The 18562-nt window shown below is 41.4% G+C and overlaps 1 protein-coding gene across 1 annotated transcript in view; it reads left to right on the forward strand.

The window, feature by feature from the left end:
* elapor1 (endosome-lysosome associated apoptosis and autophagy regulator 1) overlaps window positions 1–18562 on the forward strand; it is a 119635-nt gene that overhangs the window by 64126 nt on the left and 36947 nt on the right. Inside the window, exons 7-11 of the mRNA XM_080210019.1 lie at window positions 3475–3624; window positions 4745–4833; window positions 9359–9542; window positions 14764–14892; window positions 16795–16885. Of these exons, the coding sequence (XP_080066145.1) occupies window positions 3475–3624; window positions 4745–4833; window positions 9359–9542; window positions 14764–14892; window positions 16795–16885 (643 nt within the window). The remainder of the gene's footprint in view (window positions 1–3474; window positions 3625–4744; window positions 4834–9358; window positions 9543–14763; window positions 14893–16794; window positions 16886–18562) is intronic.

Consider the following 18562-nt stretch of genomic DNA (forward strand, 5'->3'; position numbering starts at 1 on the left):
TTACTGCAGCAGGACCAGAGAATCCCAACGATATGAACGGCTGGAAAATTCTGGCTTGTTGTTGGGAAATTGTTCAAATGCAATATAAAGGAAGTAGTAAAAGGACATTTAGAAAGTCGAAATGCAATCCATCAGAGTCAACATGTTTGACAAATTTGCTTGAGCTCTTTGAAGATGTAATAGGCAAAGTGGATAATGGTGATTCTGCAGACTTCCAGAAGGCATTTGATAAGGTACCACACAAAAAGTTAATATGCAATGTTAGTTCACATGGACTGAGGGGTAATTTATTAACTTGGATAGAGGATTGGCTAATTAACAGAAAGCAGAGAGTTGGGATAAGTAAGTAGTTTTTTGGGTTGGCAAGACGTAACTAGTGGATGTCAAAGAGTTTGGTCCTCATGCCCCCGCTATTTATAATCTATATTAATGACCTGGATGCAGGGATAGTAGCTACCAAAGCAAAATTTGAAAATCATGTTAAAATATGTGGGATGGTAAGTTTAAAAAATGATATAAGCAATTTACAAATGGGTATGGATAGGTTAAGTGAATGGGGCAACATTTGGCAGTTGGAGTTTAATGTGGACAATTGAGAGTTTTTCAATATTGGAAGGAAAAATAGAAAGGCAAATTATTATCTAAATGGAGAGGAACTTCATAGTGCTTTAGTGCACAGGGTTCTGGATGTTTTTGTGCATGGATCGCAGAAAACTAATATGCAGGTACAACAAGTAATAAGGAAGGCAAATGGAATTTTGGCATTCATTGCGAAAGGAATAGAATATAGAAGTAGTGAAGTGTTGCTGCTACAGTACAAAGTGTTAGTGAGACTGCACGTAGAATATTGTGTACAGTTTTGATGCTCTTACTTGAGGAGGGATGTAGTTGCATTGGAGGCAATTCAGAGGAGGTTCACTAGATTGATTCCAGAGATGAGGGGTTTGACTTACAAAGAGAGATTGGGCAGTTTAGGTCAATATTCCCTGGTGTTTAGAATGAGAGCCAATCTAATTGATTTGTGTAAGATGATAAGGGAGATTGATATTATAGACATGTAAATGGTACTTCCTCTTGTGAGGCAATCTAGAAAAACAGGTTACATTTTTGTGATAAGGATAGTAGATTAAAATAGAAAAAAGGATAAATTACTTCTCTGAGAGTGTAATGAGACTGGAATTTACTATCCCAGAATGTGGTTGACGCTGGGATTTTGAGTAAATTTAAGGAAGTAGTTGACAGATTTCTAATTAGTATGTATTTGAAGAGCTGTCATGAATGGGCAGATAAGTGGATTTGATTTATTATTGTCACATGTATTAGTGTTTCTGGCATGCTATACAGACAAAACATATCGTTCATAGAGAAGGAAAGGAGAGAGTGTAGAATGTAAATTCACAGTCATAGCTAGGGTGTTGATAAAGATCAAAAGTCTGATGCAGCACGAAAGAAGATGTTCTTGAGTCAGTTGGCACGTATCCTCAGACTTTTATATCTTTTTCCTGATGGAAGAAGTTGGAAGAGAGAATGTCGGGGATGCATAGGGTCCTCTAATTATGCTGGCTGCTTTTCCAGTGTAGACAGTGTCAATGGGTGGGAGGCTGGTTTGAGTGATGGACTGGGCTTCATTCACAACTCTTTGTAGTTTCTTATGGTCTTGGACAGAGCAGAAGCCATACCAAGCTGCGATACAACCAGAAAGAATGCTTTCTATGGTGCATCTTTAAAGTTTGATGAGAGTTGTAGAAAATGCCAAACTTCCTTAATCTTCTGAGACAGCAGAGGTGTTGGTGGGCTTTCTCAACTATTGTATGAGCATGGAAAGACCAGGACAGGTTGTTGGTGATCATGACACCTAAATACTTGAAGCTTTCGATCACTTCTACTTCGTCCCAATTGATGTAGACATGGGCATGTTCTCCACCACACTTCCTGAAGTCAATGACTATCTCCTTCATTTTGTTGACATTAAGAGAGAGATTATTGTCGTCACCAGATTCTCTATCTCTTTCCTATACTCCATCTTGTCATTGTTTGAGACCCAATCTACTACGGTGGTGTCTTCAGCAAACTTGAAAATCGAGTTGGAGGGGAATTTGACCACATAGTCAGAGGTGTATAAGGAGTACAGGAAGGGGCTGAGGACACAGCCTAGTGGGGCACCGGTGTTGATCGTGGAGGAGGTGTCGTTGCTTATCCTTACCGATTGCAAACTGTGGATTAGGAAGTTCAGGATCCAGTCGCAGAAGGAGGAGCCGAACCCCAGGCCATGGAGTTTGGAGATGAGTTTCATAGGAATAATGGTGTTGAAAGTTCAATGGCTTGCCTATGGAAATGTATTTGTTCAGGGCAATTTTAACCCATCAACGCCGACTGATAACAGTCAGCAGAAAATTTAGCCACTGAGTAAACGAGCATGTTAGATTAGCTCGGTTGGTGATAATCTTGCTTCTGCAAGAAACAGTTGTGTTTGGAGCCCAGATTGTGTGCACCATCCAATTCAGGAAGAGCCATTTTCTGGATGTCACCAAAAATGCAATGGGCAGGGTTTTCCAGCTGCGCTCATTCTGAAACAGGAAAATCCTGCCTGAGGTCAATGGATCTTTCCATGGTCCATCCCTCACCTGCTGTGATTCCTATGATGGGCGAAACAGGAAAATTTGCCCCAATGTCTTAAAGCCCCAATGATCAAATGTCAATAAAATGAAAACTGGATAGAGGCAACCGGGTTTGAAAACTCTTAACAAAAGTGTTGTTGTTTGAAATTAAAAAAAACAAATTAAACCACTTAATTATCATCAAAATGGGTTTGATTGATAAAGATCCAGAGCCTCACATGAGTTCCTAATGAGCTGCATGCAGTTCTGGAGCTGTATGTTGCAGGCCCCTGGTCCAGGCTGACAGTCCAGTGTGCGGTGATACAGGTGCTAAACTTGAGCTAAAATTTTCAACTAAATTGAATTATGCTCATTAGTTAAGCTATGTTAGAAATCCTATCGCTTGGGTCAAAGAAGAGGAACAAGATGTCTTGATGTCCTGCACTCTCTCAGCCAATAGCACGTGACACAGATTGACTTGTTATTCGTCAGATTGCTGTGTATTTGATGTTGTAACAGTCGAAGAATTGCCCTGCTTGACTACATTGTATTTCCAAAGAACTTGTGCAAAGCACTTTGAAACAAGCTGATGAGAAGAACGCAATATAGATCCAAGCAAATTATTAAAGCAAACATTTTTGAGATTGTGACTATAAATTGAGTGCAGACCATTCGGTAAGTAGTTGCAGGATAAAGTATGTCCGACCGTGACTGTGCTTTGCACTCAGCCTCATTTCTGTACTGAAGTGAAAATTAGTCAGTGAAATCTATGTGACTATGTTGTTAAGGACAAAAGAAATAGATATCTTGCTTAATTAATCAGTCAACTTTTGTCTTCACGTGTCATTGGTTCTCTTGTTTTCTTTTCTTTGTTAAGGAGTGGCCTATACATCGGAATGCTTTCCTTGTAAACCAGGTACATTCAATGCAAAATCTGGATCCTCCCATTGTGACTTATGTCCAAGAAATACCTATTCTCCAAGAGGAGCAACTTCATGCCAAAAGTGTGATAAAGATCGATATTCAGGTAACATAATAATGAAGTGGTTGCTGAACTCATTATCAATTGGGCCATTTCCTCGTTACACTCATAGATTATTTTGGCAGTTATAGAGTCGTAGAGTCATACCACTGTGAGCAAAAGAACATGATTTCTCTGCAAATATAATAATGCATAGAGCCATTATTTAGAATTGTTCTTCCAATGGAGGAGTTGCTCCATTTATTTTAAACAGGTTAATGCCCCTGTTAAAATGGCAAAGAGAGAAATTTCCCGCAACTACATGATAAGAATCAATCTAATATACCACAGCTGAATATCAGGGCATTGGCCCTTTGTCCACTTGATGTGAAATAAGGAAAATTAAGGATGTTAGCTCATCCGTACAAGATTGTCCATCAAATGCCTTCACTTCCTTCTGCCGTACACCATTGTGAGGCTTACAAAAGGGGCCAACCTAGATTTTTTCATCTTCCTCCTTTTTATTGTGTAAATGTTCTCATATATCCACTTCTTCTCCTGGATGTGTTTAGCTTTTCTGGAGCACTGTTCAGTGGGAGAGGAGTGCTTTAGAAAACTTCATTCGAGTGGAACTTCTTCAATTAGAAGCCCTGATAGTGAAAGCTGGCAGGTTACTTAACAATAGGAGCTCATCACACAGCCACTCTGGCCCTATCCTTGTCTGACGTTCATACAAGCCTCATGCAATCTCCATCAGAAATACTTACTTCCTTAACTGGAAGGTCAATAATCCAGTGGTTTGACATCCTGAGCCTTTGAATTCACCAGCAGTTCTTTTGTGAAACCATCCCCTTTATTACAGGAAGGCAGTCACATTAGCCAAGAGGGCAGAAAATAAATGGTTGCTTCTGCTGTGGCTCCTTGGGGTTTCTTTGTAACATTTCATTCCCATGTGGTGCATGAGCTCATGCTCCTGCTGATACTGTTCTATATTTAAACGCAAAAGGTGTGAGACATAAAATGGTTCAAAATTATCTGCTCATTTGCTTGCTCACTTTTCGAGAGTATTTGTACCAACGGTAATTGGAGTTCTATTTGCTTGGTTTTATTTGTCACCATTGGACCCATGTCATTGCATAAGCTTTGATTGCAAGGCACTTATCTGTTTCTGTCTTTTTTGATTCAGAACCCGGGTCAGGGTCATGCAAACTACAACCTCCATGCTCAGAGAAGGACTACTTCTCTACCCATACACCATGTGATTTTGAAGGAAAGGTAATTCTCTGACATACAATTTGTGGGGTTTAAACTGACCTTGTAATCTTTTATATAAAGTTGGATCACATCGAACAACTGTGCGTTAATGCATTATTCTCTCGGGTATACATGTTGACTGAGTCAAATTGATAATTTAGTTCACTGATATGCATCAAGCACAAACTCTGTATTATCAAGTGTAATGGCCTGAGTTTAGCTATAAGTTCTGCAAACCCCAGTGTGACCACAGAGTACATAACCTGAGTAAAAATTGGGGTTGAATGGGAGTTTAACAAATCGTCCCTCAGCCCTGCAGTGAAGTGTTGGTCTAGATTGTGTGATTGAGACTTGAACCCAAATGTTTCAGATTCTGTGCACGAGTGCTACTGCTGAGCCAAGATGGATACATTATGGGCCCTGTTATTTGTAGGGAGGTGGGGAGAAACTGTGATGACTATTCATGACCAGGATACCCTGAAATATTAGCAAGGTATCCTCATCAGAATCTCTTATGATTTCCGTTGACTCAGTTTCCCACAAGCAACTTGCCAGATCAAAAGACTGACTGCATCCTGGTTAGGAAAGCCTTCTCCACAAGGCCGCAGTCAGCAGCTACAGAGAAGGGAGGGAGAGATTACAAGTGATAGGAAATTGGGGTGTGAGGCTGTGTGATCACATGGACAAGGCATTTAATAGCAGGGATGGGTTACCTAATAATGAAGTGAGATATTGGATTGTGGAGAGGGGTATACTGGCTGATTGTAGGAGGGAGGCAGATCATGGATGGTAAGATAAGAGGGTTGCGAGCCAGCATTTCTTCTCCTTTTGGCCCACAAGGAATGCCAGAAAAAACAGTTCCCACCTCACTTCAGCTGCTGATTTTCCAAGTCCTGGAAAAGCTGGCTTAAGGTTATTAAGTCCACATGGCTGTAAATCTGAGCAAGTTGCTCACCACAACTCACAGAAGGAATTTCTATGTTTCTATTGCGAGTGTGTTGGGGAGGGTTTCAACTAAAGTAGCAGGGGAATGGGAACCTGTTCAAGGAGTCAGAGGAGTGGAAACCAAGGACAAAATCTGAAGACAGAAAAGGGGATAAGAAAAGTGTTAGGCAGAGAAACCAAGGGCCAGATTCAAACATGGCCTTAGTGAAAAGTAGTGGGAACAGATCAATAATGTTAAAAAGACAAGCCTAAAGGCTTTATGCCTTAATGTGCAGAGCATTGGCAGTTAAGTAGGTGAATTCATTGTGTAAACAGATGTAACTGGCTATGAAATAGAAAAACGGAGACATGGTTGCAGGGTGGCCAGGGATGAGAACTGAACATCAAGGTATTAGGAAGGACAGATAAAGAGGTAAAGGTGATGCTGCATTGCTGGTTAAGAGAAAATTAACACCATACTGAGAAGGATATTAGCTTAGACAATGTGGAATTTATATGGATAGAGCTGGAGTTGAGAGGAATGACGGAGGATCTCATAGAAACCTATAAACATAGAAACTAGAAGCAGAAGTAGGCCATTCAGCCTTTCAAGCCTTCTCTGTCATTGATTTTGATCATGGCTGATCATTGAATTCAATATCCTTATCCCCCCTTCCTGCCATATCTCTTGATCCTTTTAGCCCCAGTGGAAACATAAAATTCTAACAGGACGAGACAGGGTAAATACAAGAAGGATATTCCTGATAGTTGGGGTGTCAAGAACTAGGAGTCACAATCTAAGGTACAGGGTAGGCTGCGTAGGACAGAGTTGAAGAGAAATTTCTTCCCCCAGAAAGTGGTCAGCCTGTGGAATTCGCTACCGCAGAAAGTAGTTGAAGCCAAAACATTGAATGTTTTCAAGGAGCAGTTATGTTTGGCAGTTCATGTGAGGGGAATCAAAGGATATGGAGGGAAGGCGGGATCAGGCTGCTGAGTTGGATGATCAGCCATAATCATAATGAATAGTGGCACAAGCTGGAAGGGCCGAATGGCCTCCTCCTCCTATTTTCTGTTTCTATGTTTCTGATAGGCTGGTGTTGGGTTTCCAATTTTAAAGATTTTAACCCCTACCCCCTCTCCTGACCCCTGAGATGTTAAAATTCACCCGATTAGGCTTCCTTTCACTTCACTTTCTCCCCACCTCCTTTCAATTTTGATGACAAGGACTTTGGCTTTCAATGCAACAACTTCCCTCTAAAATATTGGCTTTAGTAAAATTCACTGTAGCTTCCCCAAACCCAGAATTTGATCAGCTCTGCACACAAAGCAAAAGCTACAGTGTGAGAGGATGAAGAAAAAAAAATTGATTTGCACTGAAATATACCCAATCTAAAATGAACCAGGATCGATAAATCATGTGTGTATGTGTGTGTGAAAGGGAGAAAAGAAAATGTGAACTTTTTACCTCTAGACTGTATAAAGACATCTCTTTTTGATATCATCCTAAGTTTATTCTTCAAGCTATCCAAATAGTGGCATTGATTTTGACTTGTATATAAGCAGATCATGCTCACCATTCACCCCCGTTTGAAGTGATGAGATTATCACAATTTTAAGGCTCTTGGTTCATCAACATTAGGCTAGCAAACTGTTTGTTCTGTTAAAGAACAGTACTGCAGCCAATCTTTACTCAGCCTTACAGTTATATATAGAATGAAACATTACGAACGTACATCTCCCATCCCAACTGCACCACACGTCCATTAAGTGTCTCATACATATGCTCAAGCAAAACTCCAATTAGTGCGTTTCACCAGCACATAATTAAACACACGGCACGGTGACGCAGTGGTTAGCACTGCTGCCTCGCAGAGCCAGGGACCTGGGTTCGATTTGCAGCTTGGGTTACTGCCTGTGTGGAGTCTGCACGTTGTCCCCATGTATGCATGGGTTTCCTCTGGGTGTTTCAGTTTCTTCCCACAATCCAAAAGAGTTGTTGGTTAGGTGCATTGGCCATGCTAAATTCTCCCTCAGGGTACCCAAACTGGAGTGTGGTGACTAGGGGATTTTCACAGTAACTTCAATGCAGTATCAATGTAAGCCCACTTGTCAGACAAATAAATAAACTTAAACAATTTATACGCAGCTAACACTGCAGGCCTTCCCATCCACCAGAAAGGACAGTTCTGCGGAGGAGGGGTGATGACAATGGAAGAGGTGAGAGGTTGTCTTGCATTGGCAAGAATCCAGGTTAATCTTGCGCTGCCCAAAATAACATCACTTCAGCTTCCTCGATCATGGATCTGATCAGAATCTATATAGTGCAGGCTCTGACCAGTTCCAACCGAAAATAGCAACTGAAGCTCTATTTACATCTTCGGGCTCTGGTTTGCACATTATAAAGGCACCTACTGACTGAAACAAAGAGGAACTTTGAATACCTAGAGGCTGTTCAAAAGAGATACATCGGAATGGTGTATTTGAGCTATAAGGAGAGACTAGATAGGCTTGGATCGTTTTCTTTAGAGCAGAGAAGGCTGAAGTAGTGGTGGGCGTGGGGTGGGGGGTGGGCCTGGTGGGGGGACATGATTAAGGTGTGTAAGATAATGAGGCATATGGACAAAGTGAATAGGAAGCAGCTGTTCTCCTTTGATTCAGGGTCACAGTGTTAGGGTGAGGAGTAGGGGATTTGAGAAAAAGCTTTTTCACTCAAAGGATGAAGAGAGTTTGGAATGCACTGCTTGGGAAGGTTGTGAAGCCTGGAAAACCTTACAATCATTAAAAGGTACTGGGATGAGCACTTTTAATGTCATAACATTCAAGGATACAGCACACGTGCTGGAAAATGGGATGAGCATGAATTTAGTGATAGTTATTGTCAGTGCAGACTCAAGGGGCTGAAGGGTCTTTTTTGCACTGTATGACTCTATGATCTGATGGTGGATTCCTTTCAAAGTGGCAGCTCCTGTATCATCTGTATTAATGGAACCTTAATGGTCCTGACCCTGTTTTGTGGCAATTAATTCTTAGTGAAAAAGTTGAAAAACAATGCGAGTATCTTTCAGGGATTTTCCAGAGTTTGTTTTCACCTTGCCACTACTTTACTAGTTCCATCTCCATGGCAACCCCAGTTAATTGTCTGAACGAATGGGGTGAAAATCTCTTCTCTCTGCCAAATGTAAATACTTTAGGCAAATTTAAATGTGATCATGTCTACCTCACTTGCAAAGGGCTGGAGAAACCACATATAAAAACAACTAACAAACAACAGCTACTCAAAAAGGCCTGAGAACAGTTAGTAATCAGGGGGGGATCATGATAATTAGATGTCCACACCTAGGAGGAGTACAGTGAGATTCGTTGGCTGCAGGTCCCTGACCTGGGAGTTTTAATGAATACCAATTTTGGAGGAGAGTTCCAAACACAGGATTGATGCATTTTATTAATGACAACTATTTAGCAAATAAAACTCTCAAAATTGAAGTTTCTGAACATTCATAGCAACCTGCTAACCACAAAAGAAACAGTATTATATCTTCAATTTGCTTTATGTATTTTTGGTTAGGTTGGCTTGGTTTCAAGCCTGTGACACTTTTTTCTTCCTCTGTTATTTAATCTGCAGACTCAGATCATGTACAAATGGATTGAACCCAAACTCTGTAGTGAAGATGCAAAGGGGGCAGTGAAACTTCCTGCTTCTGGAGCCAAGACACCATGTCAGCCTTGTAACCCGGGTTTTGTCCAAGTCAATGGTACACATGACTGTCAGCCCTGTCAATATGGCTATTACTCCGATGGATCCAGAGGTAAAATTGGTGCATTCTTTTCTGAGTTTTTTTTATTGTCTAAGGGTATCAAAATGTACTTTGTACTAAAAGACATTGTGACATTACAGAGCTGAAATAACTCATCAATGACTGGTGTCCCTTTACCAATTTCCCTTTATTTACAAACTCAATTCCACTCCTAAGAGTGTTTCAGATACAAAGTGAAAATCTGAAATGTCAATAGCTGTGATGCTTCTGGTGACACTCTGATTGAGCAAGCAATCATTACCTCAATCAGGGAGCTCATACTCCAAGAGGCCCACCTCAAGAGCCTCATAAAAATCATAACAAGAGCTTTCTAAAGCTGCCTCGGAAAAGGAGCCAGCATAATCAAGGATCCCATGCACCCCAGACATTCTCTCTTTCATCTCCTTCCATCAGGACAAAAGTCTGAGATCACATACCAACCTACTCAAAAACAGCTTCTTCCTTGGTGCCATCAGACTTTTGAACGAACCTACCTTGCACTAAGTTGATTTTTCTCTACACCATAGCTGTGATTGTAACACTACATCCTTCACCCTCTCCTTTCCTTCCCCATGTATGGTATGCTTTGTCTGTATAGCATGCAATACTTTTCACTTTATAGTAATACATGTGACAATAATAAATTGAATCAAATTAAAGATAGTAATACAGTTAGTATTCTTTATCAGGTTGAATTAAAGTAAACTGACTATACAATGATTAAGGAATTGCTGTTTAACAAAATAAGTTGGATCTTTGAATACAAATTACAGTGTTTGAATAGACAATTAATGTCCATTTAAGAGCCCCTGCCTGCTGCTGCTGGCATTAACCCAGTGGCAGACAGGGAACTTGTCATACATGAAGCATGACTAGCAAACCAGTGACAGTGGTGGCGGGATCCCTTGATCAGAGACACTCGCTGCCTGATCGAGGGACCTGGCATCAGGCAAAGTGGGGAGCCACTGAAAGCCACCGTCCTGCCCTTGCTGTTAACCCCTCTTGCTTCACCTCCCGCATGGCCTCCACTTCGCGACCCTATCCCCCATCATTTACCTTTAGCCTGTGATCCAGTGACAAATTATCGCTAGACTATTAATCCAGGATCTCAGTTAATGTTCTGGGGGACCTGGCTTCAAATCCTACCACAGCACGTGGCAGAATTTGAATTCAATAAAAAACATCTGGAATTAAGAACCTATTCATGACCATGAAACCATTGTTGATTGTCAAAAAAAAAACATCTGGTTCACTAATGTCCATTAGGGAAGGATCCTTACTTGGTCCATCCTTACTTGGTCTGGCTTACATGTGACTTGATGCCATTCAATAGAGCTGCCAGCCTCTGACTGGCCTTCATCCCTGAAAAATTGCCCAGTTTAGGACACATAAGTTGCACTTAATATGGTGGATTTTCCAGAGAAGAGGTGACGTGAGAGGTCTCGTGGGCCCTCCAGTTTATGGAGGAGACCCCTCATGCCTTCTTTAACTGTCTTGCACTTCTTTCAGGTTACAAGATGTCCATAACCCATTGTTGCTGTGGTTACCTGCTTGGCCTTGGCTGCTTTCTGGGGGCATTTGAACTGGGTGACTGGATGTTGTGGATGTTTCATCACTTCAGCAGGTAGTAGCCTGTTTTGTGCCAACCCCATCCAGCCTCAGCTTATCCTAAGTAGAAGGAGACTGAAGTCAGAAATGAGGACAGTGTAATGACCTCAACAAGGCCCATGAGGTTTGCCTCTGGAGTATGGGCTCCCTGACTGAGGTAATGATTACCTTCCCAATCAGGGAGTCTCATATGTATTGAGGAGTGTCAGGGCTACAGACACTCCAAATTCTGACTTAGTAGCTGAACCACTCTTAGGAGTGGAGATAAGTTTGTAAAATAAAGGCATCTGGTGAAGGGACACTGGCCTCTGATGAGTTATTTCAGACAGTAAGCCTATCTCCAACAGCCTTTTGGTGATTAGACCTTAAGGCTTCTGTAGCACAGATCCTTTCACCATCGGAAGGCCCCAGAAATTGGGAGTGGCAGTTTCTGTCTTTTCGAAAAATAGCATTGATTTTGTCATTGATTTATTTTACTCCCTGCAGTCAAATCAAGTACCGAGATTGTTGAGTTATCTCTATTTAGTTACAGCAGCTAACCTCTGCGGTACACTTAAGCTACAATTGTTTAATTGAATTAAAAAAAGGCAGCACAAAGAAAATTGAGCCCAATGGCTGTTAGTCATTATCTGAAGCTTTCAATCTGAATTGATTTTTGTGGATTTTCCCATTGGTTTATAGAAGGTAATTGAACAAGGGGAGTCAGCTAGAAACAGAGAGCTAGACAAACAGTCGTTCTATCATTGAGGAAAAGCTTAGACTGCAGTTATGCTGGTGCAGTGGGCAATCCCCTTGCATTGAGCCTAGTGCGTGTTTGAGAACCTGTCCAATGCTTTCCTCCCTGGACAGTTCATTTCTAGATCAATTGGATGTAGCAACAACTGCCTTTGCAGAAACCTGAGGAATACACGATTGAGGAATTGGATCACAGAATGCTGGAAGATTGAGTTGTGAGTCCAATGTCTTCTGTTGATTGGAGTTTACTCCAGCAAAACATAAGAAGAAGGAAGTTGCAACCTTGCAAGCCTGCTCTGCTATTCAATTAGATCACTGCCCATCTGAGCCAAACTTTATTCTGTATAATACCCTTACCCAGCGAAAAATACATCTCAGTCTTGAAAATTTCTTTTGGCCAAGCTCCCACAGCCACCTGATGACCCAGTGGACCTTGTGGAAGTTTTATAAACTCGTCTTTGATTTTGTTTATTATTGTCACATGTATTGGGATATGGTGAAAAGTACTGATTCTTACGCGCTATATAGACAAAACAGACCATTCATGGAGTACGTAGGGGAGAAGGAAAGGAAAGGGGAGGGTGCAGAATACAGTAAAAAGAGTTAGAGTTCAGTTTTAAGAGCATAGAACGAGAGTAAGAGATAGAATTAGAGGATATGCTGGGGATAGCTCACAGGAAGGAAGTCTTCTTGCTCCCGCATCATCTTGAATATTTTAACTCACTTCCTTTGGCAAGAGAAGTGCCGCATCCAATTGATCGTTTGCTAAAAACTAACTACCCAGGGATGAAAGCATGACACATGTTCCCAAACACCCACTGGGCTCCATGTGAGAGGACTGCTAACTACGTGCCATGTTTCAGTATAACTGCAGTCTAATTTTTTCCCTTGATACGAGGGTAACACCATTTTCTGCCTGGCTCTCAGCTTTTGGTGGGACTTGCCCTCGTATAATTGTTGTCTAAAAACCAGTGGGAAAATCCACACACCCATTCAAACTGACAGCCTGAGTGAAAAGCCATTGGGTTCACATTTAATTTTGCTGTTAAGGTAAGCTGAAAAACAATGCTTGTGCACAAGATCCATGCACACACCTCTTGGTCTGTACTTTTTCATTCTTTCCCATTATCTTTAGTAGTCTGAACAGGTGGTCTGTCAGCCCTGAATACCAACCCTGCACAGTTTGTAATGCAAACAATGCTGCTGTGAGTCACTGTTATTTTTATAGTTTCCTTAAAGTATTAAGCCAGTGAGTAAACAGGGACATTTATATTAGACGCAATAAAGTTATACAGTGACTATAGTGCCAGAAGCACTTGTGCAATGTCAAAATTCAATAAAATGTTGGATTAGCTCATGCTACCTTTTAAAAAGTTTAATTTATGGGATGTGGGCGTCGCTGGCTAGGCAAACATTTATTGCCCATCCATTTAATGACCTTGAGAAGGTGATGGTGATGGTGTACCAAATTTGATCATTGAAACTACCTTCATGTGTCATGTCGAAAATGGAATATGTTTATACTCACAGCTAGTTTTTTCTTGCCAGATTAGTGGCTAAGAAAAATACATCTCACTAAATTAAGAAGATGGAGAGTCATAATCTTTGACACACGAAGATAAATGGTAGTAGCTCCTTAACCTATTACTGTGACTGTCACTTTATTAGATTCAACTTGCCTTTAATTTCATGTAACTCTCTGGTTTGTAAGTGTGGTTTTGCATTTTTTTATTTGTAAGCATTCAAAACTAGTAATACCAGTCTTGCAATCACTTGTCACGGATGTCTTATGACACAACAATTGTTATGCCTGTGTAGTAACAGATAGAAGTGACACAGCTGTATGTAGATAGCAGTGGCGATGCATTGCATTTTAAATATTAACATAAGATTGCTTTTCTTAATCCATCCATTCCAAATAAATGTTGCTGAATCCTGTCAAGAGTAAAGACTTAGGAAAGACAAGAAGACAATTTTCAGATGATCTAACTACTATTCTTTCAATTTTATTAATGCTGAAACTCCTTGTCACAATTGTTCAGTTCCATGCAGATAAATTATTGACTTTAAGAAAAAGTTTCATAGTTCTGTGCAGATGCTGGGGCAGCATGGTGGCACAATGGTTAGCACTGCTGCCGCATAGCTCCAAGGTCCCAGGTTCAATTCCAGCCTTGGGTGACTGTCTGTGTGGAGTTTGCACATTCTCCCCTTGTTTGCGTGGGTTACCTCTGCGTGCTCCGGTTTCCTTCTGCATCCCAAAGGTGTGCAGGTCAGGTGGATTGGCCATGCTAAATTGCTCCTTTGTGTCCAAAGATGTGTAGGTTCGATGGATTAGCCATGGTAAATGTGTAGGGTGATAGGGAAAGGGCCTGGATGAGATACTATGACAGAGAGTGGGTGCAGATTTGATGAGCCTCTTCTGCACTGTAGAGATTGCATCGTTCTACGAACCTCACTCAGTAACAGTACTTGTTTGTAAACTCAAGTGTGCTGCTCAGGCTACTGCAATCATTAGTAATCAAATAATGGTCAGCATGCACTAGAGTTTTCATATGGATCTGCTGCTGGGCGAGGTACCTTCACTGCAAACTCTTAAAATGATCCCTTTGTCAGCAATAACATTGTGGGAAAAGAGTACATGCTTGAAGATTCCACTCCCGGAATGTAGAATTGGCGGAATCAAGAGTGCGCCTGATTTCTCTAGCAATGACGGTACAAGGCCTCAGAAAATTTGATTGTTGCCCAAGTGTGACCCTCAAAGAAGTGGAATGTGAACAGACATCAATTGTCAATAATTTTATGGAGCACAGTTGGTCACAGTGCTGAAAAAAAAGTGTAACAGATACATCTGGTTAATTAAACTAACTTCCTTGTGTTTGTTTTTGTTCAGAATGTACAAAATGTCCTGTTGGAACTGAGCCAGTGTTGGGCTTTGAATACAAATGGTGGAATACTTTGCCAAAAAATATGTTCAGTTCATGTTTCAGTGACATGAATCAAAATTGTGGAAAAACGACAGGTAATCAAGATATAATTGGTAGAGAAGATAATATGTTATCATTTATCATTAGACAAATAGCTCATCCAAATCATTTATTTAATATATTGCCCGTGATAGGTTTTGCATTACCTTTCAATAGAATACTTTGAATTGTTATCACCTGTTGATCCATCACATATTCAATCTACAAAAATCCAAGGTTCTTTTTCTGTGTTTCTTCTCTGATCACCTGTCTTACTCAAGATTTATGTCTAGCTCATCAGTGTTTCCTATTGTCTAGTCAATCCTTTTACTTCCCTCCTCCACTAAATTTATGATTCTTTATCTATGATTCTGATCTTTTATGAGATACGATACCTTGCCAGGGCGGAAATTTAAGTAAGTGGAAAGTACAGCATGGTGGCACAATGGTTAGCACTGCTGCCTCGCAGCGCCAGGGACCCAGGATTGATTCCTGGCTTGGGTCACTGTCTGTACAGGATCTCCCCCTGTCTGTGTGGATTTCCTCCGGGTGATCTGGTTTCCTCCCACAATCCGAAAGATGTGTTGCTTAATTCATGCTCAATTCTCTCTTATAGAGACATTGAGATTTCCAACATGGAAACAGGCCCTTCAGCCCAACTTGTGCATGCCGCCCCTATATTTTTAAAGCCATAAGCTAGTCCTAATTGCCCGCATTTATACCCATCTTACCCATGTAACTGTCTAAATGCTTTTTAAAAGACAAAATTGTACCTGCTTCTACTATGCCTCTGGCAGTTTGTTCCAGACACTCACCACCCTCTCTGTGAAAGAATTGCCCCTCTGGACTTAAGGAAAAAAGTCCCAGTCTATTCAGCCTCTCCTTATAACTCGAATCATCAAGTCCTGGTAGCATCCTAGTAAATCTTTGCTGCATTCTTTCTAGTTTAATAATAAGTTTTCTATAATAGGGTGACCAGAACTGTACACAGTATTCCAAGTGTGGCCTTACCAATGTCTTGTACAACTCTGTGTACCCGAACAGACAGCAGAGTATGGCAACTAGGGGATTTTCACAGTAAACTTCATTGCAATGTAAGCCCACTTGTGACACTAATAATGTGAAACTTTAAAACTACTTAGCATTTTAGGTCCCCATGTTCTTGCTACTTTTCTCTTTTCATATCTTATTGTCTGATGGGACTGGAAAAAGTCCTACTGTCAACTACTTTCGACATCTTTGGAACATGTTAGAAGCAGGTTGCCTCACATTCTTTCAAGAGTACCTGGATGAGCACTTGGCATGTCACAACATTCAAGGCTACAGGCCAAGTGTTGGTGGATAGGATTAGGTGAGAGTTCAGGCGTTTCTCGCATGTCAGTACAGACTCGATGGGCCAAAGGGCCTCTTCTGCGCTGCATGATTCAATGATTTTATGACCTCGTGTGGTTATGATGTGGAGATGCCAGCATTGAACTGGGGTGGAGTGGAGTGTCCACTTACCTGATGAAGGAGCAGCGTCCTGAAAGCTCATGACTCCAAAGAAGCCTGTTGGACTTAGGCTGGTGTTGTGATACTTCTTACTCTTATAGTTGGGCATCTGTCCAGGTACCTGCCACAAAATGAGGCAGAAAGCCCCCACTCCTAGATGGCTTTCTGTTCATTGTCAATGTATCTAGCTCAAGCACTTCCACTCCCACTCCCTCATCTCGCCCCTTCAGCCAGGATCTCCAGGGCTTAGCCATCGGGGCAGAAACTTGGCATCTTGTATCTCCTTTGTTCTCTGCTGCATGGAAACTGAGAAGAGGAATGTTGATGCCTCAAGTGTGAATGTACTTTTTTTTAAAGAGTTTTGGTAAAAATGATGTTCGAGGGAGAAACTGGTATTTGTAAGATGTCCGTTGTTTATTCCTTGAAAAATAATTCACAGTTCTTTTCAAGAAATACCTTTGTTTCAGGATGGGAGGTGGCTGGAGACCACATACATAGTTCAGTGGCAACTGCTGGCAATAATTACTTGATGCTGATGATGCATGTTCCTGGATTTAGGTAAGTTTTTTTAGCAAATTACTTGTCTGGCATGAACAAAGACTTCATGAGGTTCAGAATATATTTTGTGCTGATTTTTAATAATTACATAGATTATTAAATTATGAACATTTATGAACAGTTCTCCCTTGTGTTTTTCTCGCAAAATGATATACATAGGTAGATGCTATCAATATTTGCTGTACATTAAAGTCCTGCCATTCACAGGGTTATCATAAAATCATAGAATCCCTTCAGCACAGAAGGAGGCCATCCTGCCCATTGAGTCTGCATGACTCTCTGACAGAGTATCTTACCAAGGCCCTCTTCCCCCCAGTCTATTTCTGTAACCTCACACCTTTACCATGGCCAATCCATCTGACCTACACACCTTAAGGGTAATTTAGTATGGCCAATCCAGGGAGCGACACGGTGGAACAGTGGTTAGCTCTGCTGCTTCACAGTGCCAGGGACCTGGGTTGGATTCCCGGCTTGGGTCACTGTCTGGGCAGAGTGTGCACGTTCTCCCCACGACTGTGTGGGTTTCCTCCAGGTACTCTGGTTTCCTCCTGCAGTCTGAAAGACGTGCTGGTTAGATGCATTGGCCATGCTAAATTTTCCCCCAGTGTACCCAAACAGCTGTCAGAGTGTGGCGATGAGGGAATATTCACAGTAACTTCATTGCAATGTTAATGTAAGCCTATTTGTGACATAAATAAATAAATCTAACCTACATTTCTTAGGAATGTTGAACATGCTTTACAACAGGAATCATTTGGACAGGTTCCAGCAAAGTGAAGGCAACATTGGTTTGTGCAGTTACTATACAGTTGTGGTATGTGACAGATGAGGGAGCCTCTGAGCTCAATATTTTAACAAAAGAATCCAACCACAGACTCGCTGCTCTTTCAACATCCAAGACGTGAATTGAAAATTTTTAGAAGGGACCATTTTAATTTAAGAAAATCCTGAATCACCACGAAAATAACAGACAAGTATTTTCGTAAGTGCACAAATAAATTGGTGAATGTTTCAAATTTGAACAGAGCTGTTATTGCCGCTCTGAACCAAGAGATTTGGACACTTCTGGATTAATCTCTCTATTCGGGTTGCACTTCAACTGCGACCATTCCAAGCACCACTCCTCACCCCTGTCGGAAAGATGTTTAAATAAAATAGATTGCACAGTGGTTAGCACTGCCGCCTCACAGTGACAGGGACCCAGTTTGGATTTCAGCCTTAACTGGTTGTCTGTGTAGGGTTTGCACATTCTGCCTGTGTCTGTGTGAGTTTCCTCCATGTGCTTCAGTTTCCTCCCATGCTCCAAAGATTTGCAGGTTAGGTAGATTGGCCATGCTAAATTGTCTCTTGGGTTGGGGGATTAGTGGGGTAAATACGTGGGGTTACGGGGATAGGGTGGTGGGGGGGGAGGGGGGGCCTGAATAAGATGATATGTTGGAGAGTCGGTGCAGACTCAATGGGCTGAATGGCCTCCTTCTGCACTGTAGGAATTCTATGAAATGTCCATGACCAGGGCTAATGGAAGGAATCTGCTTCCTTCTCCCCATTAAAATTGCCAAGGTCTCTGCATCATAGCCAATGGAACAAAATTCATTTCAAATAAAGCGTCTTTAAGGAAAGAAGGGAAAGATAATGTGGATAACCAAACAATGGTGCAATAGATAATCTGATGTATAA

This window comes from Carcharhinus amblyrhynchos, chromosome 22, assembly GCF_965287045.1.
Source record: "Carcharhinus amblyrhynchos chromosome 22, sCarAmb.v2.hapA, whole genome shotgun sequence".
NCBI classification, from domain to species: domain Eukaryota; kingdom Metazoa; phylum Chordata; class Chondrichthyes; order Carcharhiniformes; family Carcharhinidae; genus Carcharhinus; species Carcharhinus amblyrhynchos.